Source organism: Scomber japonicus, chromosome 5 (genome assembly GCF_027409825.1).
Source record: "Scomber japonicus isolate fScoJap1 chromosome 5, fScoJap1.pri, whole genome shotgun sequence".
Taxonomy (NCBI): Eukaryota; Metazoa; Chordata; class Actinopteri; order Scombriformes; family Scombridae; genus Scomber; species Scomber japonicus.
The window spans coordinates 18,467,107-18,482,119 of NC_070582.1; the positions used below are offsets into that span (position 1 = coordinate 18,467,107).

The 15,013-nt window shown below is 40.8% G+C and overlaps 1 protein-coding gene across 1 annotated transcript in view; it reads right to left on the bottom strand.

The window, feature by feature from the left end:
* Positions 1-492: 492 nt before the first annotated feature.
* The window catches only part of mctp2a (multiple C2 domains, transmembrane 2a), a 30,271-nt gene continuing 15,750 nt past the window's right edge, over positions 493-15,013 (bottom strand). Inside the window, exons 18-23 of the mRNA XM_053319913.1 lie at positions 9,972-10,091; positions 8,924-8,965; positions 4,125-4,234; positions 3,900-4,009; positions 2,726-2,823; positions 493-570 (exon numbers count right to left, since the gene is read on the bottom strand). Coding sequence (XP_053175888.1) covers positions 511-570; positions 2,726-2,823; positions 3,900-4,009; positions 4,125-4,234; positions 8,924-8,965; positions 9,972-10,091 — 540 coding nt within the window. The 3' untranslated portion in view covers positions 493-510. The remainder of the gene's footprint in view (positions 571-2,725; positions 2,824-3,899; positions 4,010-4,124; positions 4,235-8,923; positions 8,966-9,971; positions 10,092-15,013) is intronic.

Here is a 15,013-nt window from a genome sequence, read left to right on the forward strand (position 1 = left end):
AAAATCCATTGCAATATACCATACGTGACCTTTTAACTTTTAATTACATGAACACATGGATAGGGAAAAAATATTGCCATTTGTTTTCCATAAAGTGTTAAGCTCGTATTAACTTTACCTGAAGGCAAATTTCTCAGTTTCACCACAGTAAAGAAAAAAAAGGAAGCAAAATAGTGGACGTCTGAGCTTTTCATTCATTTTTTAAATTATATCCAAAGATGAAGGCTTAGCCTTGCAGCACTCTCTTTTCTTTACCTCCAGGCTTGTGATTGACAGCGCCATGTGCTGCCCTCCTAGCTGCTGCAGTTCACAGCCCCTGTCAGGGGGGTGGCAAACACACAAGCCAGAGTGCGGCTGGCTGCCCCTAAGCAGCAGGGGGCAGAGTTAGGGTGCTATGGTGAGGTGCACAAGGTCGTGGGTTCTGCTGGCACTGGAGCATTGTTGTCAGGTGGACTGTGTCGTACCGTATTCAAAAGGAGACCAGCCTTTCATCCAGCATGTCCGTAGAGCTTACCTTTTCTTCCGTGGCTGGCTCTGGCTGGTGGGCGCTCTCAACGCGCTGTACTGCACCTGTAAAAACAAACAGGAGTTTGGTCAGAGGCAGGTAATCCGAGCTCAGTGGAGCGCACGGTAATGGCTCCCCTGAGGAGAGCTGGTGCAGGGGAAAGCGAGGCGGGCTCGCCTGTAATGAATCATTTTTTAAACACAGGAGCAGAGGGGATTAATCACAGGGAGGAAGGATTTGAAGAGTCAAGGGTTCGGTACCAGTGTACGCCCCCCTCATTCTGCACCACAATCACAATATTAGAAACAGACATCAACTGTTGAGATGACCTGCCAGGCCAGTGAGGGAGCTGCAAACTGCATAATCACTCACTGTAAGTTATGTCCCCTAAAGAAAACTCTGTTAAAGAACAAGAATACTACAAAGCCAACGTTGTTTAGGTTAAGAAGTTATCAACTCTCTTACAGATCCTTGGTGTGACTTTGATTTCTCCAGGTAAAAATTAGACCTGTAATATAACATCTGAACCTGCAACCTTATTTTTTTCTCCTTGTTAATTCTACAAATGTAGAATTAAGCTTGAGACAGGTTCACTCAAGTTGCATACTTTCATTTTTTTCAGAAATGTGTTGATGTTGACATGATTGAGAAAATAAATATATGTTATAAAGTTGTGTTATCTTTGACATTCACGAAATTAGATTCAATTGTCCAATTTTTTTTTTGTTTTCAAAATTGCCACCATAATCCAAAGAAGTCTGATCATAGGGTAAAGTGAAAAGGAGAAGAGCTAGAATTTGTAAACTTGCTTTTGAAGCATGCTTGCTGAGCTCAAACAATACGTCGAATCTGTTGAATAAAGGTAAGAACTCTATGCTAATTAGCTGGTCTCCATTATTAGAATGGAAGATGGAATGTGGGAACAAAGTGACTGCCTCCTGCATCAGAACATGAAACTGTCCTCAGAACTGACAGATGCTTCTTATTTCAGGACAGACACAGTGTTGTCAGAAGTCCCCGTTTGAGGCAGACTTTGTAGATTTGCGCAGGCACTAATTGCCAAGTCACATTTGCAAGAAAGACAGGAGTCAATTTTCAGCCTTTGTGGTGTTTTTGTGTCCACACCTATCTGAGGATTGAAGTTCTAAGTCAACAAAAACAAAATATGTGGTCTATTGTTTTGGGTCTCCTGTGTATATGATGTTAAGGTTATTTTTTTACAGTACATAATGAAACGTACTTATGATGAATCTTAAGGGTGTTTTGTTTTTTTATGATTGGAGCTATTTTCAAGATGTAGTTTCTCTTTTAAACCAGGCTAAAAAGTATTGTTTCCATGGGATTTGAATGTGAGTCATTTTCAAAGCTCAAACATTGTATCCCAATGGGGGAAGAAGACATACAAAGCATTCTGAATCAAAATGTATTCGCCACCTTGTTTTGCCAACTCAGTCAGCCAAATCTCAAACAACACAGGCTCCCTCCAACATCACAGAGAAGTCAGTAACGGGTTGCTGCAGGACGACATCAAGGGTGCAGGAGAGAAACAGACTGAGGTGAGAGTGTCTTCCCAGATCCAGACTGTCACTGAATTCTGTCTGGTGAGTTACCTGCGAGATGAAGGCTCTACTGTGGCACTTCATTTCCTGGCAGAGCAAAATTCTCAGTCAGAGAACGGCGAGCACCCAGCACCACTTACAACACCCTGTCAGCTCTCCCCAGCTCTGTGATGTAAATGCAAATGACATATCAGCCATGGCTAATATGTAATCACATATGGCACCCAGCAAGACGACCGGGGCTCACGACTACATTAATTGACTCTACCACCCTGAAGTGACTGAGGCCACATCAGAGTTTCTGTGCTGACACAACAGCCAGAGACGTCAGGAGCCCTTTGCTGGCCCTCAGCCAATCACCAACTTTAATGTCACAGGCTAGCGCTTCAATCAGACAGACAAAATTGCTAATAACGGATGAGGCTGCAGCAATATGGCTGAGAACTGATCTGAGCATCTCCTCACTCAGGCAGAACGGCGACTACATGGTATTACACTGAGGAATAATTGGGCCAGTGCTGCTTTAAAGGCGAGATTTCATTAATAATCAAACAAAGCTAGAGGATATATTTCCCCAACACTTGGGAATTCTGTTACAGCAAATAATGCAGACCTCTTTAGGGAATTCCCTCCCTATCTGTATGTAAAATTGGACCCTTACCTTTTGAACATCAGAAGGCACCCTCTTGAGGAAATCCAGTATTTCATTATTGTCAATAGTATATGGGTTGCGCAGCTTCTTGGTAAATTTGTTAACACCTGTAAAAACAAGAACACATTAATAAATAAAGGTGTCATACTGACCAGCATGTTTTAGTTCTAGAGTGTAAAAACTAATAATGATAAAACAAGTTGTATAACACTATCTGTGTACAGCATGGAGCTCTGTATTATATGATGCTATTTCAGTTGATACTCTTCAGCTACAATGGCCAATACAATAGAGGCAAGCGTGGATAGGAAGAAAACAATTATTTTCTTATCAATCTATTAGTTACTTCAATTTGAAAAACAGGCACAAGATCATGGTAGCTATTTCTGACTTTTGTTTCCTTCAAACTGATCATTTCTATATTTACTTTGCACATGGCTGCATACCACAGAGAAAAAATATCTCTGGGGTCTTGTAATGGGACCATTATATTCGCAGCTTGGTACTGCCTTACCTCAACATGCAGACAAAGAACCTAAGGACTTAAATATGTGCAAGCAACTTGAAAGGCTTGCCTTGCAACCACAAAGATGGGGGTTAACTGGGGAGGCAGAGGAGTGTCTCAGACTGTGTGTTTTTGTTTGATATGATGGTTTTTTGGTATTGATTGTGTTGAAGGCAGTGTGGAAGTACAGTGGTTGTGGGCTTACAGCTGGAGGAGGAGAGCCTGTTAAGGGCAGTATATCTCCCTGACCACTGAGATGACTGTCTATTCTGTATGACTACAGCAGATAATGAGAGGCTAGACCAGGAGCCTACAGACTGCCCAAGGACATCATGTATTATATACAGCTTGCTACTCTACCTCTGCTTTGCTTTGTTTTCACACAAACCCTAGGCCTTGCCTCTGCTGGGCTCTGCCATATCAGCCCACACTGAGCAGAGCAAACCTCTGCAGCTGTCTGATCTCTGTGCATTTGCAGAGGTGTAGGGATGGCAGAGTTCTTAAATTCCTGCACTTCATTAAATCATGGATTTGCAGTTAGAAACACTGAACAACAGTTGTGTGTTGCAACAATGGTATAAGCATTGTTTCCTCTACTTTTTGTTAGGATGTTACGTTGGTAAGAATTAAAAATTACAATTTTATGAATAAAACAGTGTTTTTGGACGTAGAACTTACCCCATATCAGCACAATATATCGCATTGGGATAAAATATAACAGTGCTGTTGCCAGAAACAGCACTAAGCATGCCAGACATGACAGGAATGGGACCGACCAGTTGAATATGCTGTGAGAGAATTATTGTGTCAGATTAATGTTGATTCTACAAAAACTATGAATCAAAAAAAAGCAAAGATAAATAAAGTAAATACTGCTGTGATAAATACAAAATGCTTATTTACTTTTTGATTCGCTCTCCAATGTTTGAGAGTTCTTCCAAAGCGTTCTGGACAGCCAACACTACTTCCTGCACCATATGTATCTTATCCATCAAACCCTTTTTTCCGCATTCCTGAAAAAGAAAAAAAATGCACAGTCTCTGATGAGGTACACTGTATGTCAATTGTTGGGCAGGGTAGACAAAGACCAGTTTATCTCTGCTGTGCTATTATGTGTGATGTATCTATTGAATGGCCCATAATGAGCAAACACTGTATATCTTCAGACTATGCTTTTGAAGATGAGACAGACTCAGTGCTCAGAAGCTGTTATGTGGATGGCGAGATTTCAGCTTTTGTCCGCCACACACAATGGAGCTGTTGCACAAGTGCAGCACAATCAAGACTCTCTGGTAGATGAAAAGTACACAAAATGGCCATCCGCAATCAGGCAGACTAGACGACCTAGACAAGAAGAGCAGGGGCCTCACAACTTAGGAGAGATTCCATTTCAACTGCCTGCACATGACAAGTTTGAACATGCTTTTACAAATCTGTCAGTCCAGTCTTTCTAACCTGCTTTAACACTTTCTCTGCATGAATGAAACACTTCACCCTTCGTAGAGAACCAGCTGGATGTGCATTTTTATGAATACTGTCACAAATAACAATAATTTTGTTTTTAATACACTGATGTAATAATGACTGAGCCTGACAAGCAATAAGTCAACATATGAAGGGGTTGGAGGGTTTGTCTCAAAGCAAAATTAATGTGTTTAGATCAAGGCAAGAAATAACGATGAGTGTGAAGCCTTCCAGAGGCAGAGGAGTGACCAGAGATAACACAAGTAACACAAGCTAAAGAGGGCTGAAAAGCCTCACATCAAAAGGAGGAAATAATGACAGGAATGATGACAGAGAGGAGGGAGGGAGGGAGGAATGAGAGTGTTGGGGGAGGGCACTCTGATGGACCCTAACAGGAGGCTTGAGGATGTCTATATGTTTATGTTACAAGTCAGCCGAAGCAGCAGCCTGTGTGCATTGACAGGGTCCAGACAGAATGCCTTTATCAGAGCCTCATGAGGCAGCCCCTGGGAACACACTGTCTGTCAGCACAGAGAGACTCCCCACTGTCAGGCCCACTCTCCTCCACCAAAGGCGCAGGAAGAGAGCAATTCCCACACTAGCAGAGCCTCCCCCACTGGGCTTGGATCTGGACAGACACTGGAGGCTCAGCACTGTCCAAAAAAGGAAAAAGTATCACAAATATGCTTTCCTTGGGATTAACATCTCATGGTCTCATCATGGGGAAAGATGACTATCAGTGTTTATGTGTCATCTTGCTCCAATGCGCTGAGGGGGCTGGGCAAGCCTTCATGTGTGTGTCTTTTACTCCACATCAGGTGTTAATTGAGCTCTTTATCCCAAGTTTATTTTGAAAGCAGGGAACACAGTTAGAGTCTGCTAAAAGCCATTACAACTCATGTCAGTGAGCTCCTGATGGACCTTAAGAGCCACACATTGAGAAATGATAGCTCACTCGATATGGAGCCTCATCAGTTAGTCTCACATTCCTTTTCATGTTTCTATTTAAACTTGTCCAAGCGACCCAATTACATGGTTTAGAATTTAAAATCTAATAAGTGACATGAAGCATTACTTAACTGCAAAGAATACACATGCGAGGTAAATATAGACAGAAATATAGCTCTGGCAGAAAAAAGAGAAACTATACTGGCTTTCATTTCTAAAAGGAAAAAAAAACAACAGACAAATAGATGCACTGTGAAGTATGAATCAAGAGACAGAGCTCTTATGATTATCATTATTCATCTCCTTTAAGATTCTTGAAATCCTCCATCTCCTTGGTGACCAACACTGAAGTCCTTCCTACATTAATCGTTTGATGATATTCTTTATCTTTGTTCATTTCTCTTTTCGGCATGTACAGCAGTGCACAGAAAACAAAAATAAATAGAATCTCCTTCTGAAATGGAAAAAGATGGTTAAACTGGGGGATGGACTAAATGAATCCTAAATGTCTACTGATTAGAAAACCTGTGTGAAATCATATTCTCATTTCAGATAAAATTGTAAAAGCTCCCTTTTAAGGTGCAGTAATGGAGAGCCAATTTGATCTCATGCACAAAGGTAAACATACTCTCACAGACATGTGGGGTGTTATCAAAGGCTGGAAAAAGCTCATTTAGCATCATTTTAATTAGAGTAAACGGTGCCAAATTTAAATTCTCAGACTGAATATTTTTCTAGTGAGTTTTTTGACAAAGATAAGAAGTACATCCAAATGAAAGACACCTGTTTTCCAGGCAAATTATCTCATACAGAACTAAAATAAGCTAACAAACAATTTGCTGGGATAAAAAAACAAAAAATGCTCTCAGAGGTTTTAATGTGTTGGTCGGTTCGTGTGCAGTAGCTCTCATAATGCACGCCACAGATGATAACATGGGCAGTTTGTCTGACTGGTATGCTCAAGGAGAACCAGCGGTTACTGTGGACTATCGGGTGAGAGATGCAGTAACCCCCAAGCCCAGTCTAGCACCTCCACAACCACCTCTCTTGCTCCCCCCAACTCCCCTGGGCTGGGCTCTGGGAGCAAGTCAACCCTAGACCAGCTCTGCCAGCCGGGGGGCATGAAAGGGCTGTTTCATCTTCCCTCTATTCTGTTGGAGATCTATGGACTTGTTTTGCCTCTCTGTTTCTTTATGTTATGATTAAATATTGTCTATCTGCACAATTGATACCTAAGGCCAAAGGGAAGTCACTTTGCACACACATAATTTGTAAGCTGTCTCTTTCCCTGAGGACAGATTTGTTCACAGGCAGAGAATCTGTTCTGTATTATCCTGCTGTAACACTGGCTTGCCTTTCGTCTCTCTTTAACGTCATGCCTTCACATTCTTGGTGCTCTGCCTGAGGTTTACATATTTCCTTCCTCAAGGGGGGAAAATGGGGGATAAAAACATATTTGAGTGGTAATCATAACCTTCTCAGAGGGAAAAGCCTTTATTCACATGTTAGAGGAAAGAGTAGGGGAAAAAAGCAAAGGCTTTGAAGTCTTCAAATTTAACACTGATCACTCTTTAACCCCAAATATTTTTAAAGAAGACTTTGATAGGCAGTGTAAATCTACACTGTTTGATCTAACTGCATGATATCACATTCAAGTGACAGCAAGACCATAACAAGACTTTCAAATAAGCCACTTTAAATTAAAGCTGACAGCTTAAAACAAACATGGGTGACTGCTTAATTAGTAAATGAAAGGAGATATTTCATTTCCTCAGAGTGTGAAAGGGCTTAGGAGGCTCATGGAAACCTTTCAAAAAGCTTTAAGAGGCGAAGGCTGAAGTTCCGAAAACACATGCAGTGTATTGAGAAAATCTTACATCTTTCTAAAGACACTGCCATTGCCTCAACTAAAAAAGTAAGCATTCCTCTATCGTACAGTATATTGTGGTTTCAAGGTAAAGACAAATGTAATAATCCTTCTGTGAAGCAACAATATTAGATTCAGTGAATAAAGCTAATCCTGTCCGATTCAATATCAACTAAAATACTGAATTTTCTGTATCAGTGCTGCTCTACCAGTTTGCCTGTTCTTAGCAAAGATAGCAAGTACGGCTTCCCACATTGTGTGAGCAGACATATCATGTGAGTTTCATCTGTGAATTAGCCCATCCTTTCAGACAGGATTTGGTGGATGTGCCTGTGTTTTTAAAAGGAGCTGGCTTTTTTCGTAGCCCCAGGTCGTCACAACAGAATATATTGAGCGCATTATGGATATGAATCCTGGGCCTAGACATGCAGCACAAGGGTCATTGCTTGGAGGCTTTGTGTTAGTTCCACACTTCATTGCCATGAAGCAATAATATACATCCCAGTTAATTCTTCCTTCTTTACAGAAAACAGTGGGATGAGTGTAATTGAATATTATGTGCTGTGGGGAAGTATAATTGTCAAGCTACTTAAATATTTCCTGTTGTTTTTGGTTTTTCAGGAGACACAAGAGAGTTATATTAATAAACGTCATTTACAATATCTCACAAATGAACAAGTGAGAATGACTCATAACCTTTAGGGCAGAGTATAAAGTTTACTGTTGTGTTATTGTACTTTGTTCATTTGTTCTGCTAGTAAAGGTCATTCTCAACATTTGTGTCCCATTTAGACAATGATGATAGACAAAATCTACTGATATCGTCCCCAACAGCTGTGCAAGATTTAATTGATGATTGTGGTTAAATTTGATTTATAGATTTTCAAAGGGCTGCGGTATCTCAGCGGAGTGCATTTGTAGAGTGACACTGAATACCCACAGGAACAGAATGTTGAAGTTTCATAGATGTTACACTCATTTGTGATGCATGAAAATATTCTATTCTTAGTTAGAAAAAGAGCTTCTGAACCTCTGTCATTGTGACTATGCTAAAATCTCAACTAGAAGCTGAATGGATCTTTACTTTGGTAGAATATTTTCTTGGGTTTTTTTTAGACTTCCATTTGTATAAGAATCAAAGCTACTTTATAAAACATGAATTTATAGCCACCAGAAGCATGCAGACATGTTCTTTTTTAATTTGTTTTATTTAAAAAAAGGTCTTTAGGTTCTCACACTTATGATAAGCCATAAAATGTTTTTTTACACAAGCCACTGAGTAATGTCACTATGAAATGTAAAAACAGACAGTGTTTATGGTAAACCTTAAAATATTTATATTTATAGTGAAAACTATGAGGTGATAATGTTCCACCAAAACATATTATCCCCTAAAATGGCAGAAAGAGACAAGATAAAATACCTTCTCGCCCTCCTCTTCGTCGTCGCCAATGCTCATGTTCACCTAAGAGAAAATAAAGGGTAGAGGGTGATTTCAAACGAACGGGACATGTGGGCACTGGAGCATTTTTAACAAACACCTAGTAATGAAATTTTCTTTGAGTACATTCACCCCTATTGGGAGAGGCTTGTTTCCATAGAGACTGAATCACAGGGGTGACCTCACACAAAAGGAGAGGTGAAAGAGGGCCTTCCTCACAAGAGCACTGTCACACCAAAGCAATCTCATTTCTCCACAATATAAGCACACAGAAAAACAGAAAGAGGAAAGAAAAAAACACATTTAATTTGGATGCTGTTGCCTAGATCACTTTATATCAAGTCATCCCTGACCCAACTGTGGCACACACTGTGACATTGCCTGGGAACGAAGCTGTGTCATTGCTGGCCAGAGGGTCACAGAGGGGTGACAGAGTCTCCACACTGGATATGAGGGTGAGCCTGGGCTTTAACATTGCCCAAAGACGGCATCTTTGCCAGCAGCCATAAACACAATCACTAGGCTGGGGATGTAGCTCTGGGGAGGGTGTGTGAGCAGGCCAGGCCCCTGGCTGGCCGGTGAGAAGGCTTACAACACAGTGAAATTGGGGGGCAGTCAAAAGTGTGAACAGCATTAACCTTCACAGACATGTGTAGGGCAAACATAATTTCCATAACAGTAGATAGAGGACACAATGGTATGTTCAGGAGAGAGCAATAGTCCTGTCTTTACGGATGTGGTGAGATTGTGTGTTTATATACGTATATCAACAGACTAAAGGCTATACTTTACAGTGATTTAATTTTAGTTGAAAATAATCTAACCAGTTAACTGTACTGTGCAGAGAATTTTATAGAATACCTTCTGCACATTGCATAATTTTCATTGTATAGCAATTGTTATTAATATTAAAAATGTGCAAATTGTCCATGTGAACACACAGGTTTTCATTACATTAGGTTTTCAGTGTAGTTTTAGATTGTACTCTAGATGTATAAATACTGAAGAGTTTCTGGTCCTTGTCACTCACCAGGTCTTGGTTGGAACTGGCCTTCCCTTTGGTGAGGTGGAAGTAGTTCCAGACGATGAGCAGAAGCAGGAAGAGGGGCAGCATGAAGAGCTCCCCGTGCCACACCGTCACCAGGAAGATCTGACGAGACAGAACGTGACAGCATAACGCAAAGCACATCACGCTATAGCACCCTCACCCAGCTTTCAAATCTCAGCAAGCCTGTTCCCAAAACAAAATATATAATGGATTTAACCACGTCCTAAATCTCATGAAAGGCACTACAGACTGTAAAGCCTCTGAGATTTACAGCCGATGGCAACAGATTTTACTCTTAGTGGTTTGAAAGTAACAGACATTCAGGGGCAACTTTTAATATCTTGAAATCCTATTTATATACCCCAATAACACTGCGCTGGCAGAGTGCCTTACTGCTGAACAGAAAGTATGACATGGATAGGCATGGTATGCTGTCTTTTAACTAGCACATCAAATCCTCTTAGATACAGAAGCAGCGAGGCTCTCTGACGAGGCACATATGGCAACTGGAGAAGCATTTGCAACATTTACCCCCTCCGTGGCGATGATACTGAGAAAAGCCAAGACCCCTGGTAGAAATAAGATGGATCACACTGAATGAGTAATCCCTCATAATTCTGTAAAGGAGTGGTGCTAAGCACGTTGCACAACACCCACTGCATTTCACAGCAGAGCACTAATTGGACGGCTGCATTTAAACCCATTTAGTGACACCCTAATGAGTCTGTCTCCAACTGAAATTATCAGGAATGTGTGAGGAGGATCACACCAGCAGGTTGACAGGGATGAAATAAAAATGTCCCCCACAGCAAGTTGAATCTTAAAATCTATTATAGTGTGATTATGTGCCAATACACCCAACATATGGTCCATTTCTATTTACCACAGACATCTTTCACAATGTAAATTTTTCCTTCATACTTTATATGCAACATCTATAATTAATGCATCCTTTGCATCAATAAAAGTAGCCCCTTTTATATAGAGATCCTGCAATATTACTGCTTTTTTAGACTGAACCAAACAAAGCTGGTATAATGACACCCTGTCCTGGATGCAAATGGCATGACATGTAACACAACAGTGTCTGTGTCTAGTGTGTGTAGTTTCACGCAATGTGACTACTTCTACTTCTGGCTTAATGGTGGGAAAAAAATGCCCTGCCCTCCATTTTGTGTTTGTACTTTTAATACAGAACAGCGAGGCGGAATAATAGTGTAACATTCACCCCTTGAAAAAGCTATGTAAAAGGGGCTAATGACTCTACTTTCTTAACAAGTTTTTCATATCAAGTGTGAATATATCTGCTATGTTGAGCTCACATGATGGTACCACTGTGCAGTCCAGGCTCAAAGAGCTGGAGGCTGTTTAGTACGAACAATATGTTTGAGTTAAGCCTGAGACAGGATGTGAAACACTGGGGCCTTCAGGCCTCAATAGTAGGCCCGTAAACAGCAGACTGCTCCTGTCATAGCAACCATGCAGTGTCTGTGTATGTTGCTCTGGGGGGCAGTCTACCTACTGCCACATCAGGCCTAGGTTCAAACAGCCACCAGGGAAACATGAACCATGAGTAATGCAGACAACACTGTGGCCCGACTGCCCTAGGCTTCACCACTTTACTGTTTCAATACAACCTGGGACATGGTGATGAGCCCAAGCTACATGTTGAAACACAGTGGGATGACCAAGATGTGAAGAAACGAACAATATGTTATGGTCATTTGTTAAAGAGCTCATTTGAATTACGTTTACAGCAACAAACTAGAGCTGGTGGGGGATAAAAAAGGTAAACAATGAATATGCATGATTTGCCGAAGTAGCTGCAGTATATCTCCTCTCTGTTATGAATAACCTACGTCATGTGTTGTCACCTCAGTTCCCATGAGGCAATTCTAAAGCGACGCTTCTCTCACCCCAAAGGAATTCAGCTGGCTGGTGGACAGGTAGCTTGTCATATTCCCAGTATTCTCATAAAAAAGGAAAAGAAAAGGAGGGGAAATGTGCCTGGAAACTGACATGAGCCCAGCAGGAATGTTGAACCTCCTTGCCCTCCCTGCAAAAGCTGCTACATTAACCACTAAAGTCTAATTGCTTGGTCTCTGTCTTCCTGTGCAAGTCAATAGAGGGAGCCAATTCATTTCCGCCCAGGGAGCCGGCAGAGAGAATCTGTCACAGGTATTCATAATCGCCCACTAATGCAAATTTCTGCTCACCGCGTTCTGGCTCAGTGGACAAGATAAAAGCCTACAGAAATACAATGCCTTGTGTCTAAACTGAGTGCTTAAATGAGGGTATAAACCAAAACTGTCAGAAATATCTTCTCAATTCCTCCCTCATGGTATGTCAGCCCATGTGTGCAGGATTTACATGCTTTTTTAACACTAATAAAAACGATGGAAAGAAACATCTGGGAAAACCTCTCAGATTCCTTCACTCAGGTGCACAGACTGAGACTTTGCCGTCAGATATCCCACAATAATGAGCAGAGGCAGGACTATATCTTCCCCTTGTCTCCTCACATTCTCTAGAGTTTCTGTGAAACGGAGACAGAACCAATTCCCCACTAAGTGGTTTATGTTTTATTAGCAAGGAGCTGAGTGATTAAAGGACATGTTAGACAAAGTGCAACCTTTCAGGCTTGAGTGTAAATTTGTATAAAAAAATAATCCACATTTTAATTGCCATCAAAGATAGGCTCCATTTCAACTGTAAAGGCTTAACTGTATATTTTTCATCCGTCAACAAACTACGCACGACAAGTAAAACCTTGAACTTTTTTAACACAACAATGCTAATACGTTGCATGAGCAGTAAAACAGTCATTTATTTAACCAAGGATATACAGCAATAAACACATAAAAAGGTGGGTAATAATTAATGATATACCTGGGCTTCTAGGTTTACACACAGCAGAAGTAGATAACGAACGACTTGTTATTGAACTAGTGTTAGTATGTATGTCTGGGAGGAGTGTTTCTAATGTAGGAAACCTCCCTTGACAAACACCATTTAGCTGAAAAATGTCTGTATGATTATGCATGGGGTGCCTAGGGAGAAAAAAAACAATGAATTAATAAAACTATTAGCACACGGTGGAGTAGATGATGGAGATGCACTCTCCTTAGCCACCTGTAAGCGCTTGGAGAAGGGGGCAACCCTGGGCAGAGCAATTCTGCCAGCAGGGTTAAGAACAGCCTGACAGATTTGTTTTATAGTGCCATTAATATGATTCCACTAAATGCATTCTGCGCCTTCTCATGCAGATCCCCTGGCCAGCAGAATCCAGCACCTAATAATAAAGCACTCAGCGATTAAAAGTGTGAATAAAATAACTTAAAGCTGAGCAAGCATGGCAGCTCCCACCACCCACACTCTCCCAGGAGAGGGAGAAGGGATCGTAGCAGGAACAAAGGGACAAAGACACGCTCTATAAGAGTTTCTACCATCCTGTAAATTGATTAACAGAGAAGGGGGCGGCCCAGTCTACAAACCCAAACTACTGACTGCCAGACTTACAGTACCACCAGACTACAAGGCTGCCAAATGCTGTCCTTACACACTACTGCAGACAATGGGCTAGAAATATAGGCACCACATCAGTATAACCTACATTATACTGTTAATGTCACATCACATGGCCATACAATATCATTACCAAAAATAGCAAACTAAAATCGTTCCAGTGTTTTTCTTTGGTTTTTTTTTACATGGTACATTTCAAAAAATACCCTTATTTTTGAGACTATGTACCACCCAAAAACACTAAAGATTTAATCTTGGCTGCATCTTCATTGCTTCTCCTCAGTTGCACTCCACTTGGAAAGCTAAACAAAGCGAGAAGAGCGCCAGCCAGCATTATGAGGGTCAGTCATGGGGGTTGTGGATGGATGCCAGATTACGTGAACATATACTGAAAGAGTTTAACACTACAGACTGCAGGGTTTGTGTATGTATGTGTCTGTATGTGAAAGAAAGGAAGTGTAGGTTATACAAATATTAAGCAGTTAAAACAATTCATATTTTAAAGAATAAATAGGAGCCTTTACACAACCTTGAATAGCCTTTACTTTGATAGTGATGTTCTTTTTTTGGGTGAAATCAAGGCCAGTAAAATTAATCTGTATCACCTCCTCAATTAAAATACAAAAAAAAAATCAGTAATAAATCAAATGCAGCTCAGCTCACTCAGGTCTTTTTTATTCCAGCCGCGCTGAAACAGAATCTGTGGCTGAGGGCTTATGTTGGGGACAGGAGCGGCAGGCTTTAAAGTAGCTGTAAACGCAGAGCAATGAGACATGTAATTTGTGTTGAGCTTGGGCCAGTGTGGGGACAGGCTTTCAGGGGGTGACGGAGGCAGAGGAAGCACAGATAAGATTTCTCTTCGGGGCAGGTAGAGTGTGTGGGCAGCCATGGTGCTCTGAGCTAACGCTGAATAAATATTTCACATACGCTCAGCTCAAGTCTTATCGACTTGGGAGGGAGAGAGATAGAGAGAAAGACAGAGGAAGAGGGGGAGAAAGAGGGAGACAGAGAGAGGCTACATTCAAGTGAGAGCAATAAGAGGGATATCTCACGTCCCTCTTCAGCGGGGAGAAGTCAGTTGTGCCATATCTGAAGTATGATGCAATTTACAATTACACTTTTAATTCAAATACATATGCACAAATATTGATATGTACTTGGGTATCCGGTTATTTTTCCACTCTGATTAAATTATTACTGTAATTCTTCCTATTTATAGCTTAATAGAAAACAAAATACAACAAAAGTAAAAATGTTAGTATTACAAGCATAACTAAATACACATATAAATAATGTTATTAATTTAAATATTCTTTAAACAAATTCAAAACTAAACCATAAAAATTGACACTATGTAATAACATTTTTCTGAATTAGATGTTCAGTAATTTCAGTGATTTGGTAAATATAAAAAGAATTAAAAATATGTCATGTTTTTTAAGGACATCTGCACAGTACAGAGCAACAATGATAGCAGCTCTTTATCAAAGCACTCAGGA